Here is a 25852-nt window from a genome sequence, read left to right on the forward strand (position 1 = left end):
CGAACTGGTCTTCAAAACGTTATTTACTGTGAACTACCACAAACATTAATACAGTTGTAATAGTGTACTATTCATAAATCATTACATGTTTTTCTCAAAAAAATGGTTCATGTATCCTTTTCATTTCCTCCTTGATTGTAACCACATTTTCTTTATTACATGTACATAGGCTACTTTCATATTAGGTTCTATCATAGAGCTCAGCAAATTCCATCGCCTATAGCCATAGTAATAGTATAGGCCTATCGGTTTATTTCGCTTTTTTCTTCCTTCCTTTCTTCTTGTTTTCTTATTTAATTTAGTTTCTTCTTATTATCTTCTTCTTATTTTTGGGTAAAATTATTTGTAATAAATAACTATAAATTAATTGATCCTACACCAATGACGTGGGGGGGGGGGGCACACTGGCGTAGCTAGGATTTTAGATGGGGGGGGACCACTATTGGGGGTCGGTCCAGGATCGATCCCCGTCGGTGGACCCATTGGGCTATTTCTCGTTCCAGCCAGTGCTCCACAATTGGTGTAACAAAGGCCGTGGTATGTATTATCCTGTCTGTGGGGTAGTGCATATAAAAGATCCCTTGCTGCTAATCAAAAAGAGTAGCCCATGAAGTGGCGACAGCGCGTTTCCTCTCTCAATATCTGTGTGGTCCATAACCATATCTCTGACGCCATATAACCGTAAATAAAATGTGTTGAGTGCGTCATTAAATAAAACATTTCCATGCTCTTGTCAAAAGTAACTGTAATTGAATCATCGGCTATTGGATATAGGCCTAGTCTTAGAAAGGAAACCAGCTACATTTTCCCATTAGTCATGTCATGTCATAGGGTTTTACGTGCACATTCAGAACAAGTTGTTGTAGCGCACGCCTGTCGTGGGCACAAGAGCCGGCCTTGGCCGGCTCCTCCGTCCATGACAGGAAAAGTTGGGGGAGGGGAGAGGAGGGACCGCCTGCACTGGCAGGTGCAAGGGAGCACCAGCAGCCCGACCGAATCGGTAGCAGGCGGGTGGGGGTGGTGGTGGTGCTATGGAATTTTGAATGGAGCCGTTAATGCCAAAGAGAAAGTGGTGCGCAATTTTGATTGAGGAAGTTTGGCGCAATTTTGAACGGTCAGTTGAACGGTAAATGGCTGAGCTAGCATAGGTTTTGATGTTAGTGAATCGAGAGTAGCTCGTTAATTATAGACCTTTATGTCGCTGGTTATCTCCCTAGGTTGCCCATAGGGCCCTTATAAGGACCTGACCGCTTCTGGTCGTGGCATGACAACCCAGGGTAGACTCGTGCAATTGTGTATTTGGCACTGGTAGGCAAGGCAGCTGTTCCGGGTTGGTCGGCTTGATGTTTCTTGACGGGGTCCTTCGTGTCCTCCTTTTAGTGTCACCAAGTACAAGTTACACCAGCAGCAAGTATTTGGGGTTTGGGTAGGGGAGGCCGATATTCTTTTGTTCAGCTTCCCCCGGGTGCATTTGCAATTGTGTACTCGGAACCAGTATTCTTTGGAACTGGACTGGAAACTCTATTTACGTGCCCCTATCCACGAAGATTCAGGCACGCCCACTACGGATTTAGCCTCTGACTTCGCCAGTGACTAACTCCGGAGCAGGAGGTGGGGGGGGGGGGGGGGGGTAAGTTTGAGGTGGGCGGAATTTGGAAGAAAGCCATTTAGTAAGGTCAACGCGAGCGCGGACCAAATAGCAGACACTTCGTAAACTTGAAGTACACCGAGTGGGAGCCGTGCTCTGATTGGCTGAATTTCGATTCCTCGGTGAAGCCTGTATTTTACCTAAGTCTACAAAGAGTAACTGCATCCAAAAACATGTCCGGACTCTAAAATTTAACCCAAAATAGTTAAGACTGCTCAGCCAAAAGGTTTTTAAGGTGATTTTGAGCAATTGAACGGGCGCCAAAGTAAAATGCGTTAGACTACTTATAAAAAAAATAAACATAAGAATTTTGAACTGCTTCCAAAACGTTTAAAGTCTAACTAGCCCAAAAAAAGAGGTTGATACCTGTCCTAGGAAAGGTTGTTAGCGGGGATGTCGTCACGGAGAGGCGATGAACAGGGACGAGTCCAGATGGTTGAGGGCGTACCGGTTTGTGGACTTGGCGATGCTCTCGGTGATTGGACGGTAGTCTTCCCCGGCAACGGTCTTGATGACGCGGTGGATGGTCGGGTTGTCCATTTCATCGAGAAGCATCCCTTGGTGGAAAAGTCCCTTCCGGCGGACGGTGAGGCAGATCCCTCGCCCATCGTTTATCGTGATCCTGCGCACCGAAAACTCTCCTTCGGTTTGTGGCAGAGGAGAGGTTCGTACGACTCCGGGCTCGGTTCACAGAGGAGCTGACGGACATCCCCAATGTTGGTCTTCACCAGCCTCGCGTAGCGTGTTGGTAACTTGCCGGCCTGCAGTGACCAAGGTTGTTCAGAGGGCTGGTCATCCGCTGGAGATGAAGTAGGTGGGGGCGGTTGTGTCGGCGGACTTGGCTTGGCTGGTTGGTCGCCTGGTGACACAGTCGCCTTTCGTTTTCCAACGACCACAAGACGGGCCTGGGACTCTACAGCGCCACTCTTCCTGGGTGGGGGTGGCATCGCTGGAATCCCGGGGGTTGAAGTTGTCGGAGTTGTAGGTGGCGATTCCATCAGGGCCTGGTTAAAGACCGTGTCCGCCACTGGCGAGTCGTCAACTGGATCCTGCAGAGCTGGAACAGCTGGCCTCACTGGTGTTGACTGGGGCTTGGGGTGTACAACGGGAAAAGTCGCCGCCGGTAGTTGAGCTACCGGTTTTGACCTCCCCCGGTCCGCCCCTGGCGCGTCCGTCTTCCTCCTCCTCCTCCTCCTAGGTGGTTTCTTCACTGGGTCACCGTACACCAAGGTCACGGTAGCCCGTGGCCCGGTGTACGTGATGCGGTATTCCAGTAGTACTCCGTATGAAGCAATGAGTCCCCCCAGGTGGGGGGGGGGGGGGGGGTAGCTCGAGAGAGCAGGCACACACGTCCTGCTTCATCTTTGCCAAAAATCGGAATCCAAGAATCGACTGCAAGAATCGACTGCCAGTATTCTTTTGTTCCCATTAGTAGCAAGGGTTCTTTTATATGCACCATCCGATTAGAACACATACCACGGCCTTTGGTATACCAGTCTTGGTGGACTGGCTGCAACGAGATATAGCCCAATTGGTCAACCGACGGGGATCGATCCCAAACCATCGCGCATCAGACGAGCGCTCTACCACTGGGCTATGTCCCGACCCGTATATGAAATGTAAGCTTGAACCTCCGTTTCGTACGTTCACGGGTAGGAAAGAAAGAAAGAAATGTTTTATTTAACGACGCACTCAACACATTGTATTTACGGTTATATGGCGTCAGACATATGGTTAAGGACCACATAGATATTGAGAAAGGAAACCCGCTGTCGCCACTTCATGGGCTACTCTTTTCGATTAGTAGCAAGGGGTCTTTTATATGCACCATCCCACAGATAGGGTAGTACATACCACGGCCTTTGATATACCAGTCGTGGTGCACTGGCTTTCATGGGTAGGATGCCGCAAGTCGTTGACAAAAATATACATGTATATATAATATAACTGGTCAGCACGCGTGTCGATTTTGACCTTACGCGTCATTTAAGAACAAATTTTTAAAATTCTAAATTTCCCACGGTAGCTATAGGAAGCGCTATCTGTATCAGAACTAATGCTGCTGCTCCTGAAATAATAATATTGTGATGTGCCATGGCAATGTGGTTCCAAAATGAGATCATTTGGGAGCAAGACTGAAGTAATAAAAGTTGCCGTGGCTGTATTAAAGGCATACTGTCACGGATTTAAGGACCTAATTACATTAATTGTTGGAAACCAAATCTAGCTGTCGCATCACCTTAACTGAACCATGATGAATCCATGTCATCCCTCTCGGATATTTTAGTTTTTGAATTATGGACCATTGCCATAATTCAATTATTTTTACAAAATGTCATTAATAAATGGAGTTTGGTGGTTATGAAGATGGTTGAATAAAGTATATTTATCGACAAATCAAATTATTTTTATTCAGGTAATACTTTGTTAGACCATTAAATAGGTCAGTGGTCTGTGACAATATGCCTTTAAAACCGTGAAGGAAAAAGCATTTAGGGTATGGGAGCAAATGAGGGGGCGTCATGGCCAACGAAGAGGGATCAAGGTAGATGAGGAGGCCAATTAAATAAAATATATCCACCTTTTTGTGTACAATCCGGGGTTTTTTTTCCCAGAAAAAAGAAGAAGAGCAATACAATGGCTTGATTTGGCATCCATGTTCGGCGCTGGAATTAAGATCCATAATGCTATTTACTTTCTTCCTTAGTCTCATTGTCATCTATGTAATTGTCATGTACTCGAATCGGGGTAGAGTTTGACCCTCGAGTACTCGAGACCACTATTTTGGACTCTTGGAGGCCCTAACAAGTGCTCTAAAATGGGCGAGTGGCAATAGTTTTGAGAGTTTTTTGTTTTAAAGTGTGCGTCTAGATTACCGGGGGTAGGCTAAATGATGTCATCACTATGGCCACCTCTTTTGACATTTTTGCATAGGAGTCTTCATCTTTGGCGTAGGTGGTGGGTGGGAGAGGACATGTCCCCAAAACAAACTTTAAAAAAAACCCACCATTACATTTTATAAAATCATAGTGTGGGTTGACGTTTCATATTGTTTTCGGATTATTATTTTTTTTTGCAGAAGAAAGCGATTCCAAAATGACCAAGGCGCGATCTCCAATCCAGTAATATTATTTCTCAGCAATGTTTTTTTTTATACGTTCAGAAAATGTAATTTCAACCATGCATCCGTGAAATTTTGAAGTCCTGCAAAACTTTTTTATTTTATTTTTAACCTATTGTCCGCAAGGACCTATTGTTGGTAGGCTACAGAAAGAATTATTATTAAAAAAAATTTAAAATAAAATCACATTTTCCATAACTATTTTAAAAATGGTTGGCAAAATAATTTCATGTAAAAATAATTTTATTGTCAGTTGGGCAACTGGCGAAATTTTCTGCTCGTCCAGAGCTAGTCTCCCCACACTCTCCCATCGCTGGTGGAGTTGTAATTAATATTATACCCACCTGTTAAATGTTTTTGTCAACATTTGTGAAAATATGTGTAACGAAAAACTGTATTGGCATTATAATGACCTGTAATAAACGTGCTTTCTTTTATATGTAAAAAAAAAAAAATATATATATAATATATTGACAATAAAATATCCACACAATTTCAAGGACAATTTAGAAGTCTATACTACACATATTAAAGCTGCGAGCACAACTGCTAGGCGTATTAATAATAATTATAGTCAATGACCATCAATTTCGTGTAAAGGAAGTAAGTTTTAAAGTTCCAAGCGTTTTGACGCCTTTATGTAGGTATTTGTATACAGTAACAGGTCAATATAATGCTAACAGTGTTCATTTCATTTATATATAAAAAAAAAAATTAACTATAGATGTAATAAGCAAAAAGTATGGTGGGGTATAATATAGATGTAACTTTAACATGCCAAAAACAGATCTTCATAAAAAAAACTGGAAGATGAAAATTATTTTTAGGATGAGCAGACTTGCGCACAAAATCGCGTTGATGGAAAACGGGCCTGTCATATACTTAAGATTTTCACCAAGTGATACATAACAGAGATTGGGAGGTGTGATGGGTCACAGGATCCATCACCTTAATGGACTTGCGCATTTTCTCCCAACCAATACCCAGCAGGGGAAATGGAATATACAATATCTGTTGCCTTTTCGGTAGTAGCTTGTGTTACAGCAACATGTTTATCGCTCAGTCTGGACCATGTGTCAAAACAACCATTTTTAACTGTAATCCAACCTCCGCAATTATATTGCATTACTTTTAGTTGTCAAAAAACAACAACAACTCTGGTATCAGAACATTTATCTTCCTGCAAAAGCCGTTTTTATTTGCATTGTATTGAGATATTAAATCCAAAAATATAACATGAAATAGCTTCAGCCAACTTTTACAATTGTACACATTGTATTTTTTATTATCACAATATTAAAAATAGCCTTCTGGTGCAATGAAATGAATAGAATACAATTGGCATACACAAATACAATTTGCATTTCTATGTTTATAATAAACAAAAATCAACTGATTAAACAAATATTGCCAGAAATTCAACTTACAAAAACCCCTCACTGACTGGAATCAAACGTAACCCAATAAATCACTGAGCTGTCTGATTCTAACTGCACATACATGTTAAAATTCAGTCTCACCATCTTACAAAAACTCAAACAATATTAGTATTCAACAGTGCCATGTTAAATTATTGGCAAAAACAGTTATAAATCACAAGTTACAAAAAAAAAAATACATCTCACATCTTTAAGCCTAGGTAAAAGAGTCGTGAAATAGTAAAGCAGACATTCATTAACAAAGATCTATGTTTTATCCTTTTTTGGCCCCAACTAAATTCTGAATTACAAAGTGATCATATACGATATGATACGATAGTGACAACAGAAAAGGATACTGAAACAAACAGAAGAAAAACATTTGAAAAGAAAGAAAAACTCCCAACAAATTAATGAAAGAAAGAAAGAAAGAAAAAAAGAAAAAAAGACAAACAACCCAACTCTGTAAATATCAGTGATTCATGTGTGCATACAATACAACTTTACCATATCAATACTCTATGGCAACTAATGTGAAATAATAAATAAATAAAACCAATACAGTGGGATTTTTGCACTACTTCACAATTCACTATAAAAGTATGGGAGGAAAAATATTATCCCCCACAAGACACCTCCCCCAACAAAAACGTCACAAATTAAAACCCGTTTACTAATACTGGAATTCGTTGAAATGTCACAAACTTAAAATATCAAATTCAATTACCTGCAGAGAAGACGAAAAAGAGAAGACGAAAAAGAAAAGACAAAAAAAAGAGACAAACCCACAAAAAGCCACAACAATAGAATATATCATTTAAAGCGGAAATACATTAAAATGATATCACCTAAAACTTGTGCGAGTGTTGGTAGATTATTTAACTTTATAAAAGCTGACAGTGATAGTTTATTAAAACAGACTGCATGAAATACTATTTTTTAGTCCGACTTTAACCTAAGGTGTTCTTTAAATATACAAATTAAAGTTACATAATCATAGTTGACAATGTTCATTTGGAGCCACGGAGTTTTGTGTTGCAATACATACACATGTGCACACATACTCACAAACATACCAAATAATAATAATAAGATGATGATGATGAAGAAAACTAACCTTAAAGAGTGAATCAATTCAAAATGACTACCGTAATCAGTGACCAGCTAGCTACTTCAGCATCAGTTATGATTGTGATGGGTCCACATTTCTATATCAGTTTTATTGTAATACTGAGGGGCCTACTATTCAGTATCAGAATATGTATAGCAAGTCTTTCATGTAGGCTTAATGGCAACTTTTTTTTTATCACAGTATTACTGGTACTATTTTGATGTTGCATTTCTTAATAAAATAATTGGATAAATATGAAATTATTGCAAGCAATAATTATTAAAGGGACTATTCTTGAATATAGTTTATTGTTTAGAATATCAGTGTCCGCATGTCCAATGTGTTTTTGTGGTCGTCCTAATGTCTTCTAACATTTACTTCCTAATATGCATTTATCACAGAGATACTGAATTCTAGGCATGAACAATTTAGTAATTTTAATAACTAATTAGAATTATTAATAACTGAGGATAGTCTTTCACAAGAGATAAAATGACCAATGTCAGCTATGATTATGCATTAATGAGGAAAATAGCACACTGCTTCTGGAAACCATCTACCATACTTTATGGGTATCATTATTAACTTTTATGTTACCTAGTAACATTAACCTATTGTGTATTTAAAGTGTAAGTGTCAAATTGATGCACTTTTACAAATTTCTCAGTTATATTAAGATATTTTAATTACATGTATATAAATAACACATATTACCTACATTCACTATTAATTGTCGAGTTTAACAATAATAAATAATGAGAATTTAAAGTTTATTTTCATTTGCATTACATCTAAAAAACATAATCTCATTGTTAAGTGTATTTGAGGTACAATTGTCAACAAATTAAAGAACAAAACCACAAAAAAATAATAATCAACTCTGGGTTACAGATGAAATCATGTTCAACACAGATGTAGATTATTAAAACTGAACAAAGCAAAAGGCTAATTGTGCACATTTGTTGAAAAAGTCAGAAGAGTTTAAAAGTGGTCAATGACCCAAGAATCACATACATATATATATATATATATAGTATTGTTGGATGTATTTTTGTACATTGTACTAATAAATATGTTAAAAATAACGGTGGAATTTCTATAATTACCCTATAATAAAGTTGCACAGTGATGTAAAAAAACAAGTATGATTTTTTTGAACACAGAACAATCATTGCAGATTCTTTTAACCATGCAGGACAAGATTAATTAAGGTAACACACTGAAAGACAAAAAAATGTATTGCTTTTTCTTTATAAAATAATTAGTTGACACATTGAATGAAGCTTCAAGTTCTATATTACATACTTCCCAACTAGGTCCCTATATTTCCAATATTAAACCAGTTAAATTTGATAGAAACCAAGCCTAATAAAATGATTGAAGTGTACTAAAGATGGACATAATCATAAATAGAGGCACATAATTGAAATTATAAATGAAAGTCTGCAAACTGTTATTCTGAGAACTGAACCAGAAATTTGGTCATTGTAATGCACATATAAATAATTTTTATAAACAAAAAAAAATGTAGATGATTTTGAAAATAAAGAGTCATAAGTTAATATATTTAAGATTAACAATTATGTAGTTAACAAAATTAAATCCATATATAAAGTAAATTTTAAAAAATAAATAAGGAATCATGCAACGGATATTCTGTATGTGTAAGGGTAATAAGAAATGGTTTAACTAGAATGGTCATAAACTGCACATGAAAAATGGTAGGGCAGACAGGAAATAGGAAAACCAGGATATTGCATAATATACAAGTTACAATACTTAACACTATTTCTGCCAGTTTTAGCACTGGGTATGTCTTGGTCAGTTGACTACTGGTAATTAGATACTGATGTCTTTACAGCTTTATCAGGACCATTAATAAACATAGTTTAATAAATGCCAAAAAGCCAAATCACAAATATGGTAGATTTTTTTTTTTTTTTTTTTTTAACACACATTAAAAACATGTTTTATCAGCAGTAATCACATACTAGCTATTCAGAAACTAGAGTGACCACAAGCAGCTGTGCGTTATTGAAAATGTTCGACAACAAATTAAAAATATGTAGTTGGGTGACCAAAACACACACTATTAAACATACTGAAGGCGCCAAACTTAACAACATTAGATTACTCGATATTAGACCCCTCTTAGGTGCTCCATGTTAACGTAAAAATTTCCATCTAAAATTTTTAAATAATTGCATAAGCAAAGGTTTGAAAACCTACTATTTTTAAAGAAAATACATATATGTGTACCAAATTAATTTCATTTCTTTTTTTCTTGTCTATAAACTCCATCCCACCAACCCTTTTATTTTTTCCCCCAGGCTACTAAACTTCTATTTTAACTAAGTCAAACCTTAAAAGTAGCATTTACTTTCCTTTTTAAACTTCACTACCCTTTTCAGTTACACTTTTACTTAATTAATCTTTATTCCAATAAAATATTTGATGGCTAATAGTAAAAGTATGTCCATTATCCGTCTATAACATATAAATCCAGTTTTGAGTCAAGGCCTACATCAGTTTATCACAGATATCAGTACATAGCTAAAGTATACAGGTGATAATGAATTATCAAGGTTTGTGATACATTGCCATAGCCCAAAATAAACCATCTCATTGTGTGTAATCTCCAATTTCATTCTGCTCAAAAAACAAAACTGATTCAACTTTCCTTACAATAATATCAAGGAATGTTTCTTAATCCTTTTGATGTTAAAGACTGGCTGACTACCTGTGTAAACTTTTTATATTCTGCAATTAGTTTTTACAGTCAGATACAATTTTTTCATTTTGTCACCAGTCCAAAATTACTTATGCAGCCTTTAAAAACACACATGCAAAAAGTTTTGACAAGTATATTCATGTATGAAATGAAGTGAAAGTTATCTGAATGAATGTTTAAATCAATGGAATGGAAATGTATAGAGATTATTCTGACAAGTACATTAACTGTCAATAAATATACCAAACAGTAACTTTTTTTTTAATTTGGCAGACCACCTATCTGAATCAAATCTTTTTATTAGCTACAAGAAACAATACCCATACAAAGCAAATTCCAAAGCAGAAAAATAATCAGTGAAATAAAACACATTATAAAAAAAACACTGCAACCTGGAAATTAGTCTTCACATTTTTAAAATCATGTTTGTTTCACAGCTCAACATTTCTCAAAACTAACTTAATAATACTGTTCACAGTGCTCATCATGGTAAAGACCTTGGAAAATATTGCAAGATTATTGGGGAAACAACTAACAATGATCACGGCACACACCAAAGTTGAAGCATTGCAATCTTGAGCATATGAATAAATCTGTAAAACAAATGTACATTCAGTGCACAACATCAGTCATACCATACAAATAACAATTTTTTGTTCCATAAATTTAGTGCTCCTTAAATGCCATAATATACAAGTGATCAAAATTTTAATTATTTTTTAAAAGAAATTGTGAAATAGTCATGGCTTTGGCAGTCCATGGATTTAAGCATATGCTCTAGGCAAGTGCTGATAAGGCTTAATACGAATGCTTGCACAAAGCTTCTTAAGTACACTTCACAATCAGCCATTCAAACCACTATTCACAGGCCTCAACTGACATATTTATAATACTGGGAATGGGAATAATCAACACTTTTTATCGGCACAAAGAATAGTCTTGTTGTTGTTTCTAATTCACATACAGAAAAACAACTGCAATGCTCTCAATGCTTACTTGGGAATTAAGATATTAAAATCTTTTTCCCAGAAACAATGAAAGACATTTGGCTGGCATCATCCATTACTGGACTGTTGATTGGGTGCAGACTGAAGAGTTCCACTGGCAGGCTGTGATGTTGTTAAATTTATCTGTTGTTGTTGCGGCAAAGTGTGATGTTGCTGCTGCTGTTGCGGTACAGAAGTGTGTTGTTGTTGTTGCTGCTGTTGTTGTTGCGGCGGCAAAGTTTGCTGTTGCTGTGGTGGCAAAGTGTGTTGTTGTTGTTGTTGTTGTTGTTGTTGTTGTTGTGTTGTTGTTGTTGTTGTTGTTGTTGTTGTTGTTGCTGCTGCTGCTGCTGCTGCTGTTGCTGTTGTTGTTGTTGTTGTTGTGAAAGGATCTGTTGTGCTGTTGCCTGCTGTTGTATTGTCACATTCGCCTGGGCATTCGTTTGGCTTGCTAGTTGTGGTTGGTGCTGCTGCTGAGCACTAAATGAATTCTGAACGCCCATAAATGTTTGTGGAACTACTCCCCCTGGTCCAGGCATTCGATCAGTGTATTGTGAATTTATTACTGTTGGAAACGTGCCCTGCATGGGAAACAGTTGTGCACCGGCACCTGGAAAAGTAAAGCCTTGATACTGGAAAGGAAAATAAGGTGGAAAGCCACTGTGAAACAAAGGCTGCAGCATCTGCTGCTGTCGCAGCAAGTCCGACATGGAAACTTGTGAAGATGAAAGATCTATACTGGATTTCCGGCTACTATCACTTGATTTTTCACCAACCATCCATTCAGAAGCTTTTACCTCTGAACTTTCTATCTGGGCAACACTGGAACACTTGTCCATGGCTACAGAATGTTTCGAGGGGACTTCATCCCCATGAGCATTACCTTCAGTCGTTTGAGAATCCCATGGAGGACACTCCCTTTCATACTTAAGCTCGTTCAGAGATTTCTTTGACGTTTCCTCTTTGACAGCAACAACAGCAGCTGGTCTTGTCAAGTTCTCGACATACTTAAACAAGTCATCAGTTAATGTCTTTTGGGGCTTACCAGACTGCAACCCCTCGATAGACCCAGTAACAGCTGACCCATCAGCAGTCACTTTTTTCCTTGAAGCATAATTTGCTACAAAGGATGGCGGCATGGAGGCAACAGCTAGAGGACTCAACATTGGTGAGGCGATACCAGAACCGTGTGCCACATCAGACAAAATTCGAGCCACTGTTATGCCTTTTTTCTTAAGGAATTCTTCAATTTCTTGTTGATGTTTCATGTGAAGCTTCTCACTCTCAGATTTATGCCTAAAGTGATACAAAAAGAGATCAAGTGACAACACAAATAACAATATTATTCACTTATATCCGAGATATACCCATAGCTTATGTGATTGCAGACAAGCAAAGAAATAAACAAGGTGACACTGGTAAATTTGAGCTAGTTTTTTTTTAAACATCTTGACTGATCTTTAAAATAGCAGAGAACTACAGTTTACCAAGAGGACCTGCCAATGTCCTTTATTAGACTATTACTGATACAGCTAGTGATTTTTGTACACGTCTTTTTCAACAACGATTTGTTAATGGCTACTGTTAATTTTATTTTTATTTTGTTAAAGTTTTTTTTTTTAGTTTGTTACACAAATGGGTCAGGGTTAGGGTTAGGGTTGTAAATGGGGTACATGATGGGTGAATGTTTTTTTAATAGGGCACGATACAGATTAAAGATTTAAATGCTGGTAACATAATTAGTGATGCAATGCATGGTAGACCAAACACTTTTGGGGCATTTTCACCATTTTCGGGACACTTGTTTTTCATTAAAAAGGCAAATTTAAAAAAATTAAAATAAACATTAATGTAATTTATGTGCTTGCTTTAATAAATTAATAGCAAATGATATAAAAGGCATATTTTATTAATTAATAATACCTTTTTGGGTGTTTTATAAAGGCAATTTTAGAATTAATTACTGAAAAAGGCTGGTTTAATCTCAGGGCAGCATAGCGCTGATTGAGGCATAGTGCTGCACCATGCTAAAACATGCTAGGGAAAACAATAATAATTAATCTGCATTTGAGATGTAAATATCACCAATGACATAAAATATTGTTAAAGTACTATTTTAAGGGGTTGGGGGTACCTTGCCAAAATATTGAAAATAAGGCCATTCATTCAATTAAAAGTTTCACAGATTTGAAGCAAACAAAAAGGGTAGAACTAAAACCAAATAATTAATTGCAAGCTGGTTGCCGAGTTTTAAGAAAGATTTCTTTTATTAACTAAAATAGTAAAAATTCCTATGTGTATTTTATTGAATTCAACACTGCCTTTCAAACTGTCATATTGTACATTTTGATTTAAATGTGCAAATTAATCTTGAAAGTGATCATGTACTGATCAACACTAGGCTCAAATAAATGCAGAAAACATGTCTACATCTACTTGGACAAATTCCACTCCACCCCGACACCTTATTTTAAGCGACTTTATTTTTAGATGCTTGTCCCCTCCCTATGTGGCCCAGTAAATACAGGAGACAAATTCTTCTCAACCAATACCAGTCTTCGCCATGAGTAAATTCAAGGCGAGCTGAAGATGACTCTCCTGAAATTGTGATAGGCGAGCAATCTATTGATGTGTCAAATAAAATGTATTAAATATTTTAGTGAGAGGTGATCAGTTTGCCACTCTCCTAAAACCTTCGAGGCGAGTGTGGAGGGGAGCGGGAGTCATCACTCGCCTTTCCTGGTGTAGACCGAATACCATAAAAATTCAAATGATAAACATTTCTCAAATTGTCATTAGAATTAACAGCAACAAATATTTTAACAAGACCTTATCACCCCCCCCCCCCCCCCCCCCAATAAAACATTGATGGCAGTTGTTATTTATGATATTACCATATTGGTACCGTATAAATTCACATTCACATATCTCCAGGGGTTAATGAGGAGTGAGAGTAATGGTTCCAGTTATACAAGTAGTACATATATTTCAATACATTTTGAAATGCCTGAACACTTTCTTTACCTCATAACTAGTTCCTTGTATTCTGGGTCTTCGTTGAGTGTGTATGTACCTTTATTCGTCTCTTGAGGTTTCAAATGATTGTCTTTAGATATATCAATCTAGAATGATAAATATTCAACAACTTGTTATTATAAATAAAGAACTGTAAAATGAAATAAAAAGACTGCATGAAAAATACCATGCTGCTGATAAGTTTATAGCTTAAAGCAAGAAAATAATTTAACTGAAAAGTAACAAATACAAAGGTCTACAGCATCCCCAAACCTTAAGGTATTGTTTTATCTTCCAAGTTGGAATTTGCCTTTCTCCAACAGACATTCATGATAAGATTCTTTTTATATATATACCATTTATAAAAACAGTATTTCATGCATTTTATTCATGAACTTCAAAATTAAAACATCCAATTGTAACATATGTACAAATAGCTCTTAAAATAAGACACTAATTAAGAAAGCAGATTGTTTAAACATGAGTAAAAGGCATACATTTTAAAATTTTCTAAGAAAATTTTGTTTGCTTATTATTTGATTACTGTGCCCCATAACATTTAAAAAGTCTAATCACTAAGAGAAAAGAACAAGATTGGAGTATGTCAATACTCTGCTAACAAAGTCTTAAAGACTACTCAGTGAAAATAAATTACTCCACACATTATCATAAACATGTTTACACAAAAAATATGTTGATCAATGGCAGTGTAACTGCACATACCCAGAAATACCCGTTACCCAATTGTATGGATTTATTTTTACATTTTAAATTATATACTGTACACACATAGTGCCAAAGATATAAATATGGATACTTAAATGTTATAACAGTATGCATATAATACAATGAAACCTTGTTAATTCGAATCTCAAAAGAAATTTATACTCTTTCTATTCTTAATGTGTCACGTGCTTTGACTTTTGAATGTAGACAACAATAAATAAAAACTAAATGTGATAAAAAGAAGACAGAGAAAAATGACTGGAAGCTACAGGTACTCATGAAAACGCCCCTTATTTAGCATAGCACTACACAGTAGCTCCTTCTCTCCGAATTTTCAAATTAAAATTCTATTTATGGCAGTTTGAAGTAATATGTATTAGTAATTTTGTTGAGAACCATACATTATAAAACTATTACTGATGTCAGTTGCCTCAAAATTCACAAGTCTTATCCTGCAACCACTATTTCTATCAGCCGATTATTATGACCGATTAAAGCAAAGTCATAAACGTATACTAACAGATAATAACTTATGATGTCACATGCATCTATAGATGCATTATAAAATCACTTATGAATTTGACTTCTAGGTCAGTGTATATTGTTGCTGAAATAACAGAAAAAATTAAAGGCTTTTCCCCAAAAATGTTATACACTGCAGGATAAAAACAATAGCTAGTTAATGACATAAGATATCGGTTTTATCCTGTTCAGGCTGAATAGGAAATTCCACTCTGCAAGCCTTGCAGAATTTCCCATGCTTATCTTCACAGGTTATCCTACATCATGAACTAGTTATTCTCTATACATCATATTCAGATAGCAGTTAATGTTCATTATATGCCATCTCTTAATCCATATTTTATTCAATACAAAACACTCTAGTACAACCCCCACCACCCAAAATACTATTTTTACTAAATCAAAGATTAAAGGGAAATTACATCTTGCATTTGATGATAAAAAAGCATCAACATTTATATATTAAAATTTTAGAAAAACCAGTCTCCAGTTTAACAAGGTTGCACTGAAGATATCATACTCTGTGTACGTGTGTAGGAAATATATACATTGGCAGGTGGTTATAGTTTCCATAAATGCTGATAATAGTCCTTTACATTTGTATCCTTACCTTCAGATCCTTGCAAGCCTTTCTAGCAAGTGATGTTGGACTATTGACCACCATAGGTGAAGTCTGTGTTGCCATATCCACAGAATCCGAATTGGATGGAGTTGTTGTAAGACTGTTACTACTGGTGGCATGCATTATAGAGCATTTATTGCAAAGGGCATTACTTTCACCACCCATACCTTTAACATTTATCTCAGCTAAACCCAGAGTAAGTAAGCTAGGAAGGTGGCCAAGGGAGACCGAGCGTTTATTTTTAGAGAATGAATTACTTGCCAATATACTTGGGTCATCTAGTGAAGAAGCTCTTAATGCTTTGTATATATGGTTACTACTAGCGCCTATGGAGTTATATGAAATTTCACATTCTTGTAAGCGTTGCAAAAACCTACTTACACCATTAGCTTTTAACATGCTTTCTGTATAATCACCCTCATCCATTGTGTTAGTAATCTGAGGAAAAGAGTCACTGAAAGTATTAGTGTGTTGTTCATCCTCCGGCTTGCTTTCTGCCACACTTCCTGAGGATGATGTACTTGGTGAGACTTTTTCCCTAACACTTGTAACACGAAACCGACCACGTTTAGCTGGCTTATCCGTTTCAGAAACCGTAGCGAGTTCCACATCATTACTGTTTGATTCTATATTGTTTGTGTCATGATTATCAACTTCAGGAGCTTCGGAAGTTTGAACCTTATTGTCAGGAATGTCTTCTTCAGTTTTTTCAGACACTTCTGAAGTTTGAACCAATGGATCGTTTGGTACAGACTGAACCACAAATCTCGATATCTTTTTCATAGCAACATCATTAGTTTCAGTTGCCTCATTTATGTCCTGGGTTTTGTCTTGGTCCAGTAGTACAGCAGGAGCTGAAGAATGACAGTCCAGTGGTATCTCACTTTCGGCATGAATCACTCCAGTATTTAACAACGGATCTGAAATCACAGTGTTCGCTGGAGCCACAGATGTTGTGACATCCTTCCTATTTCCATGTAACTTTTTTATCAACTCTTGTTCTAGATCTGCCAAGTCATTTCCTTTTCGACCATGACTTTCCTGATTCAAAACAGTCGGCGACTGGTATCCTGGATCGATCGTCCCATCATCTAATAATCTGCGATGCTGTGTTGGAGAGTGTGGTGGTGAAACCTTGACACTGATGGAAGCTTCAGAAGCAGGTACTTGAGCAGCAGCCTGGTGATTGGTCTGCTGTGATTGAAACACTGGCATCTGTCCAGGATACACCCAGCCTGGAGGATAGAACATCTGATTCATCGAATTCACCTGCTGCTGTGACTGTGCTGCAGGCGACGGGTGCTGTTGTGACTTCTGTAGCTGCTGTAGTAACATGTACTGCATCATCTGCTGCTGCATCTGCAATATAGGATCAGTCGAGTAGTACGGGTAGTAGAGGTTCTGATAATGAAGACCTTGCTGTTGCTGGATCATCTGCTGATACATCATCTGTTGTCCTTGCCCGCCAACCGGCATAAACTGTGGAAGCATTGGCATGCCTTGGGCTGGCTGGTTTGGTTGGTTCGATTGCTGGGCTTCTTGACTCGTGGTTGGCTGAACATAAATCTGCGATCCTGGTAACAGCCCACCACTATTTTTCTGTGCAAGCTGAATCTGATGCTGAATTGCACCTTTGCCAAGAATATCCTGACCCACAATATTTTGTCCATCCGTGAATGGAAACCCCATACTATGAGGACCAGCCTCTCCTGGGGTGATGGCCTGAGATAAACCTGCAGGCTGACTCCCAGACAGCTTTTGGGTGGCAGTAAGTTTGGACAACTTTTCCTGCAGGTCGTTCAAATCAAAGGGAACATTAGCAGGCACAGTTGTGCTCTTCCAGGACCGTTCATTGTCTATTGCAGTCATGCCCTCGGAATCACTGGCTCCGATGGTGTCCTGTGTTCCCAAAGCCGCCTGAGTGGCATCCTGCGGGAAGTTGTCAGGTGATATTACAGCATTATCTTCGCCATCATCCTCGGAAATTTTTGTCTCTGAAACGTGCGCATCACAAACACGACTCACAATAAACTTTTTACTTTTGCTAAAAACCACTGTTGAGTCCTGCATTATATCATGGTCACACACTTTATCAATGGATTCTGCACTTCCCCGTTCTCTGCTTTCATCAAATTTCTGATGTACATCCACATGCTCAAATTCCAATTTCTGTAAAAAGAGTTCAAAATATTTTTGTAATGCATATGCATTGGAACAAACAAAAAAGTCAGTACATTAAATATTTGGTGTCATAAAAGGCCATAAGAGTCAATTTGGTGAAGTGTGATCTTTTAAACTGCATTTATTAGGCATACATTATTTCAAAATGAGTTGGCTTCACGTATACAAACATTGGATATCAGTTACCGTATATCTTTGCCTATAAGTCGAATTATTTTCACCCAAAAATTATTTTATAACTTGGGGGGTCAACTTATAAGAGGGTAAAAAAAATTCACCCCAAATTATTACCATTTTGGGGATTATTTTACAAGTTTTTGTTTAAGTATGCCCTGTATTTATACTCAAATATGTTAATTTGACAAATTTATTTTTTATAACCTATTTTTTGGAGCATAAGAACAGTTTTGGTTATGCGAAAAGGCGTGCAATCTCACTCACATGTCAAGACAACAGTCCACTTAGTTAAAATAAGTCATCACTAACAGCAAAAATGTAAACAATACTAGGTTGCATAGTACCAAAGAAGAGAGTACCGTGTCAAAGTTCGATGTGCACCGTCAAATATTTACGGAGTAAAAGCAGCTGTGGGTGTGATTGGTAGTAATATGTGACATTGATTATTTGTGCAAATACTATTATCCATTGACAATAAATAAATCCATTTTTATTTGTTATACAGTATATACCAGAGGTTGAAACTAATGCGGGGTACCCCCAAAAATGGAACTGCAATCTTCAGCAAAAATGATGGTTGCTATTAAAAACATAAATTAAATCTCTTAAATGATACATGACCCCCCATTTTCTTGCAGCTAGATTAGATGTGAGGTGCCACACTTTCTATTGCTGTACTTCCTGGGTGTGTTGAAACGCTGCTTATATCAGTTTTATTAGTAAACGTTAACATTATTGGCAATAGGAATTGATTTGGTCTAATGGAACCTACTAACTACCAGTTGCCTGAGTTTATTTTGAAATCTGGTCACTGGCATTAATGGTTGTTCAAACAATGTTTTGTCGATGATTAACTTCATAAATATTACTGAGCTTTCCCTCAGAATAGCTTAGACTGATCTCAGCAGTTCACTAGAGCAATAGGGACACACATCATTTCAACATTTGGTACAAAAACCAGTGTACTTTCCAGAGTTATCCTCCTTACATGTATTAATATGGCAGCAAAACATGTGATTAACTTATTAATCTTTCAGTTTTATCGTAGTGATCTGTTGTCAGTGTTGATAAATAAAGTTGTTGTCTGTACACAAAACCATGCTGTACAGTGCCATACGGTAACAGTCAAACAGCTTTCACTATCTACTAAGGGAATATTTCGTTTTGATGCTATGTCGTTTGATTGGAATATTGTGATGTACAAAACGTGAAAATCTAAGTTTGTAAAATAATTTTCTTTTGTTCAAATAGTGTACATAATTGTTCTCATGTGCTGAAAATAAGAAATACTTCAATATTAATAAGTTGTTTTTCATGGGTCGACTTATAAACGGGTCAATAAAAAAATACGTTTTCAGGGCTTGAAATTAGGGACTCGACTTATAGCCGAGATCGACTTACAGGCGAAGATATACCGTAATCAATTTATTAATGTACTAAAAATGAAAGCCTTAGTGTCATGCTGTTCAGTAGCAAGCCTGTCAACCTGAAAAAGTACTTTTATTAACTAAATAACAGTCATATCTCATTTGTTACCGATATAATTATGACTACGTAGTCATAAATAAAAATATAAAAAAACTTTATTCAGTTAGTTAACAATAGCTGTCTAAATATATGATAGCGAGAGCACACACACAATGTGTATCTTACATGATAATCTGAGCGGCTGCCTTTATAGGTCAACTGCTACGCAATCCAGTCTTTAAACTACATGATGAAATTTTTACTTGCAAGCACTTTTTTAGAGTATGGCTGTTTTTCCATGACATCCTAATGGTAGTTTCTCAAATTATGAGATTCAATGATTAGCCAGATCTTCAGGAAGTGTATGAACCATGTAATAAAAAGTTTGTTTTGTTTAACAACACCATTAGCGCACATTGATTTATTCATCATTGGCTATTGTATGTCAAACATTTGGTCATTCTGACATGTAGTCTTCGAGATGAAACACGCTACATTTTCCCATTAGTAGCAAGGGATCTTTTATATGCACCATCCCAGACAGAATAGCACATACCACGGCTTTAATATACCATGTAATAAAACCACCGATACTCTTAATCATAAAGAATAAGCTAAGCTGAAAAAAAAAAAATTCACCTTAACAGTGATTCCTTCTGGCACAGGTTTTGAACGTCTGGGAGCATTTGGACTGGATGTCGGAGTGTTGGCTATACTGACACAGATCGAAACAGCATCCAATGGACTTTTCTTCACCATCGAAAACACATGCTTCAGCAGGTCAATAATGATAAACGACTGACTCTCCTGGAGAATCTCGGCAGTAACCTGAAATACAAACAACATAGTCAAAATTAACAATCATGAAAAAGATATTATGCAGTAACCATAATGGCTTGCGTATTATGTGCTGAACAGCGAACATAACTTTTTGTAATATATTCCACAACCCCACTTAACGTAAAGCTTATTGCATAGTTACTAAACAATGTTATTTTAAGAAGCAAAACAATTTCATGCAATAATGTATAGATGAGGTGTGTGTTTGTGTTTGTGTCTGTTTGCGTATGGGTTTAATAACTAATGCCTCACTAACAAAATATGACCACTCTTTTTTCTTTTATTATATTTCTGTTTCCGGTGAGTGCCGTATGCAAAACGGCGGGAAATATGAATTGGGGAATCCACAGTATGTCGACTGACATGACGTGACGTCGAGCGATATATACCGCCTGCAGTAGTCAGAAGGTTAACCTTCTGACTACTGCAGGCGAGATATCTCGCCCGACGTCAAGTCAGTCGATATACTGTACACTGTATACAGTGTATTCCCCAATTCATATTTCCCGCCGTTTTGCACATGACACTCACCGGAAACGGAAATATAATTAAAGAAAAAAGATTTTTTTTCAAAATGGTGGTTTTTGTTTAGATTTTTTCAATTGAAAATATCTTGAAATTTTGAGTTCAAAAAGTGGTTTTCGATAAGTATTTTCGCTTGACAACAATGGCGGCACGTCACAGTAATTTTCAGGGATCGATAGCTGATTGAAACAGCTAATTTGATAATAAATTTGATCGTTTTACCAACAACGAAATTACCAAATATTGCAATATGAATCATAGTTCGGGTTTAAAAAACAATTCTGGTCAGAAAACCACTGTTATCGGGAATAATGAACATAAATACTGGACAGCTGGCCACAAATGCCCGTAAGTAAACACAACTTTTTCGATTTTTTGCCTAATTTTAATCACCATTAGCCGATCTAAAATAATAAAAATTACAAAAAAAAAGACACGAAAATAATACTTACCGATTCATATATGAACTTTATTTCATGTATTTGTGAAACATTTAAGTGAATATATGTGAGTAAAAATTATTAACTTGTACCCACTCAACGTGGTTTTTGTTAAAAATTAATCCAGTAGTAAACTAAACTTGTCAAGCCAAATTAGCAGAAAACGAAAATAACCACGTAAATTACGTTGGATATACTGTGAATGGCTACATAACAGTAATTGTCCCAAAAAGGATAAAATTATGGTTAATATAAACCAATGCTATATCCATGATGTTATAATTATTTGAAACATTAAAAAAAAACATGTTCACAATGTACATTAGAAAGCTTACCAAGTTCTCTGCAATTTCTTCAGGTTTGTCGTTTTCTAAAGCAAATTTAAAAGTCACTGTGTTACGATTGGACATTTCCAGTCTACAGTCCACCTCGACTTCATCAGGCTTCTGCTCCACTCCCAATATTGTCAGACGTGGTGACCGTTCCAGAGTTTTACGCCTCTTAGGACGACTTTTTCTCTTCACCTTGTCCTGACTATTACTGCCAACAGTTTCATTTTCACTGAAAATAACAAATATTAACTGTCATGACTGACCAAAACTGGTAGCAAGTTAGCCAAGTTTCCTAGGAAATTCAAGTTACTGTATATTATAACATTAACTACCTAAACATTTAGCGAAATCCAAATAAATAAGATAGTAGTGATGTAAACTTTATCGAGGTCAGAATTATCAGACATTAAAACAAAAATTAAATTTAAGTTGTAGGATTGGCTGATACATTTGTTTTATATTTTGGCATTATACTGACATTTGTAATAAATGTCCATTAAATCACCTTTCTCTGTTTGATTGTACTAAATCATCCTGCAAGCACCCCGATGAATGGCTCGATTGCACTGCAGGTAGTCCCGATCCCTGCACAGGTGCTGATCCAGTATTCTGAGAGAGGACCTGCTGTTGGACCTGAGCTGCACCAATGTCCAACTGACTTAGATTTGCAGCCTGATGGATGAGAGATAGAAAACATTAACACTTCTCACTACATCAGCTACATCAAGAACAGAAGTATATACATGTTAAACCTGTCAGCAGGGCTCGAACGTAAGAATTTGTTGCCCACGGCAATTTTGAAAATAATTGCCATGAGTGAAACGGCCCACAGATGGCAATTTTGGGCCTGCCTATGGCAATTTTTTTTTTTTAATGTGATATTTGCAGCAAATAAACATGACTGAAAGGTTATTTTGCTGTATGTGGACATATTTCAAATGTACAAATATTAAATATTGGCAGATAATGTATACCTGGTGTACACATTTTGCAATTGTTGAGGAGATTTACCTTTTGTGCTGTCGGTGATGCTTTCTACCTACAGCAATTTTATATCTCAACATTGGCAATTGTTGCCGGTGCCCTGTGTCAATAGCATGCATGTTGACATCTTCAGATTTTGTTCAAAATATTTTTTTAAATCATACTTTAAACAAGTTATTAATTCATTGCTGGCCAACAGGGCAACTGAAAGTACCATTCTACTGATTAAATTCAAGTCAATAAGTTACTTTTTAATGAATAACAATCACTTTAAAAAGCGGTATTGATACTGATATCCATTATTTTAAATTGTAAACATTCCCCTCCCTATTAGATACCATATAACAATGCTCTAACAAAATTATTTTTCTCAGCAACTCCAGTCTCATTAAGTTAGCAGTGGTATATCTGACTAATATGCAGTCTGCAAATCAAATAAATCTATGTAACTTATTCCACTAAAACATCAAATACTTGAGCTATCATTGTGAACATATATGATGCCTCTAATATTTTACAAGTTACTTTAAAAAGTGGCCAATCTTCGAACAGACATAATATAGATTTCTAAATAAAGGTCAAACCATGCAATACTGCCAAAACTAAATCATTAAGCTGCAATCTCTAATTCCCATCATACACATTTTATCAATTCAAAATACAATAAACTATGATTCAAAATAAAAACACAACTTCATTTTAATGAGCTCATATTTTTGTTTTCTATTGTCAAATGCATATATATGCAACTAATTAAGAAAAACAGACTTTTGTAATAATTCAAATTTATACTGCGATAATAAAGGCACTACAAGATAATTTCTCTAAAACATTTCTAAATGGAGGGGGCTGGGGGGAGCAGGAGCAGAGATCCTATTCATCGTTTTAAGTTGTATTACAAATGATACAGAAAAATGTGGGTAAATATGGGCATATTATCGATTAGCTTGAACCGTAGTAGCTCTGCATTAAAAAAAACCCAACTAATTATTGCCTTGCCTAATGAATATAATACCAAAAACCTGTTTAGCTGTCTCGGCCACCCCCTATTAACAATAGTTCATTACTGACTGAAACAAAAACAATCTAAAAAAAAAGGGATTAGTTGGATAACTATTAATTAAAAAACCAAAATCAAAAGACGCAACACAAAACACAACTAATTTCTACACTAACAAGAAACCAAATAAATAAAACAGAAACATGAACAAGTGCAGTATTACAAAATAATAATAATGGTGCGTAATAAAATTTCAGTAAAATGTTAGTGTGGTGTCAAAGATCAGACACCATCAAAGCCAACATGCAGATAACAAAATGTAAGTGTAATACAGAAACACACACCGTAGATGCCAATCGACTTTTAACAGGGGTTACGGGTGCAGAATATGCTGTTGGATGGTAAGACTGGCTGAACAAAGTTGTCTGTGGGGATAAGACATCATGTGAGATCAAACTGGTATACTGTCCCTGTATTAAAACCAGTTGTGCCAAAATTGTGTTTAAGAATGACAAAGCACGTGTTCACAACAAAAGAAAATGTTTTTACAATATAGATTGTGACATAAGACGGATAAGTTGCAACAAACACAGAATGTAGGCAATGTTTAGCATGCACTGAGGTGTACATGACAGATTAGGTCACACGGTATTGGCTTTTGAAATTATCTAAAAGCATGAATGTATTCTTTAGAAGTTTATTTTTCTGTGCACGGTATCTCGCCTTGGTCCTATGTCTTGATTCCCATCTGATTTACGAGTTTATATGTTGCAAAATATTAGAATCAGGGATTATTTTATTTTCAAAATTTTGATTAGAAACAGTTAATGGATTGAAAATCGATTTAACATTTAGAATTGTGTAGTGATCTCAGAAACATGCATAGCAAATAGCAACGTGATACTGAACAAAATGTTCCCCGAGAACGTGTAATTACTGAGCACTGGTTCCCTCCTTTTGCTATATCAAAGATCTATGATACATCATTAATACTATAATTTATTTATCAGGTAATGACACCTCATACAAGGACGATTCCACCTTAATGGAATTATTCAGTATCAATAACCAGACCTTATAGACTGATCATTAACAGATCTGAATCATTGCAAGTCCTCACACATACAAACCACAGCAGCAAGCTAAACATGTTTGAAGTGATTTCTCTACTGGTGCATAATTCAACCTAACTTGCAGACAACAAAATAAAAAATGTTGCTTTATACATTTGCCAAGTTCTGTATAGTTAAATAAATTAGATTAAGTTATTTTTATTACAAACTATTAATCTTAAGTACACAAGCTTGCAGTTAATACCCATGCAGCTCTATAATACAATACCATGTCATGCTCCATTACAAAATTGCAAAATAATAAAATCATATTCTTCCAATTATAATTTTTTTTTTTTTTAATGTTCATTTTTACATTATGTTATTACATAGAAACTATAGTGGTACATTTGCATATGTTTAATAATAAAATGCAAAGTGTGTGGTACATGCAAATATAGGTCATGACCAAACACAAAAGAAATGAAAAACTGAAAACATTACTTACTGGTATAGCTGTACCAACAGATACTGGAACAGATGCAGTAATAATATTTGGCTGGCCATGTGTTATATCCACATCTTGCACAGACGACTGGGCTAAACCACTAGGTATCTAAATGATAAAATGAACATCAATTATTAGTGATTTCCCTAGAAATTTGGCAAGGCATGGTAGACCAAACACTTTTGGGGCATTTTCACCATTTTCGGGGCACTTGTTTTTCATTAAAAATACACAAAAATTAATTGAAATAAACATTAATGTAATTTATGTGCTTGCTTTAATAAATGAATGGCAAAAGATATAAAAGGCATATTTTATTAATTAATAATAGCTTTTTGGGTATTTTATAAAGGCAATTTTAGAATTAATTATGAAAAAGGCTTGTTTAATCTCAGGGCAGCATGGTGCTGATTGAGGCAAGATGGTGCTAGACTATTGAGGCATGATGC

The 25852-nt window shown here is 36.2% G+C and overlaps 1 protein-coding gene across 1 annotated transcript in view; it reads right to left on the reverse strand.

The window, feature by feature from the left end:
• Nucleotides 1-2259: 2259 nt before the first annotated feature.
• LOC121368780 overlaps nucleotides 2260-25852 on the reverse strand; it is a 40214-nt gene continuing 16621 nt past the window's right edge. Inside the window, exons 9-17 of the mRNA XM_041493528.1 lie at nucleotides 25404-25511; nucleotides 24188-24313; nucleotides 22365-22531; nucleotides 21863-22088; nucleotides 20362-20550; nucleotides 16279-18066; nucleotides 14037-14134; nucleotides 11308-12308; nucleotides 2260-2858 (exon numbers count right to left, since the gene is read on the reverse strand). Of these exons, the coding sequence (XP_041349462.1) occupies nucleotides 2260-2858; nucleotides 11308-12308; nucleotides 14037-14134; nucleotides 16279-18066; nucleotides 20362-20550; nucleotides 21863-22088; nucleotides 22365-22531; nucleotides 24188-24313; nucleotides 25404-25511 (4302 nt within the window). The remainder of the gene's footprint in view (nucleotides 2859-11307; nucleotides 12309-14036; nucleotides 14135-16278; nucleotides 18067-20361; nucleotides 20551-21862; nucleotides 22089-22364; nucleotides 22532-24187; nucleotides 24314-25403; nucleotides 25512-25852) is intronic.

This window comes from Gigantopelta aegis, chromosome 3 (assembly GCF_016097555.1).
Source record: "Gigantopelta aegis isolate Gae_Host chromosome 3, Gae_host_genome, whole genome shotgun sequence".
Taxonomy (NCBI): Eukaryota; Metazoa; Mollusca; class Gastropoda; order Neomphalida; family Peltospiridae; genus Gigantopelta; species Gigantopelta aegis.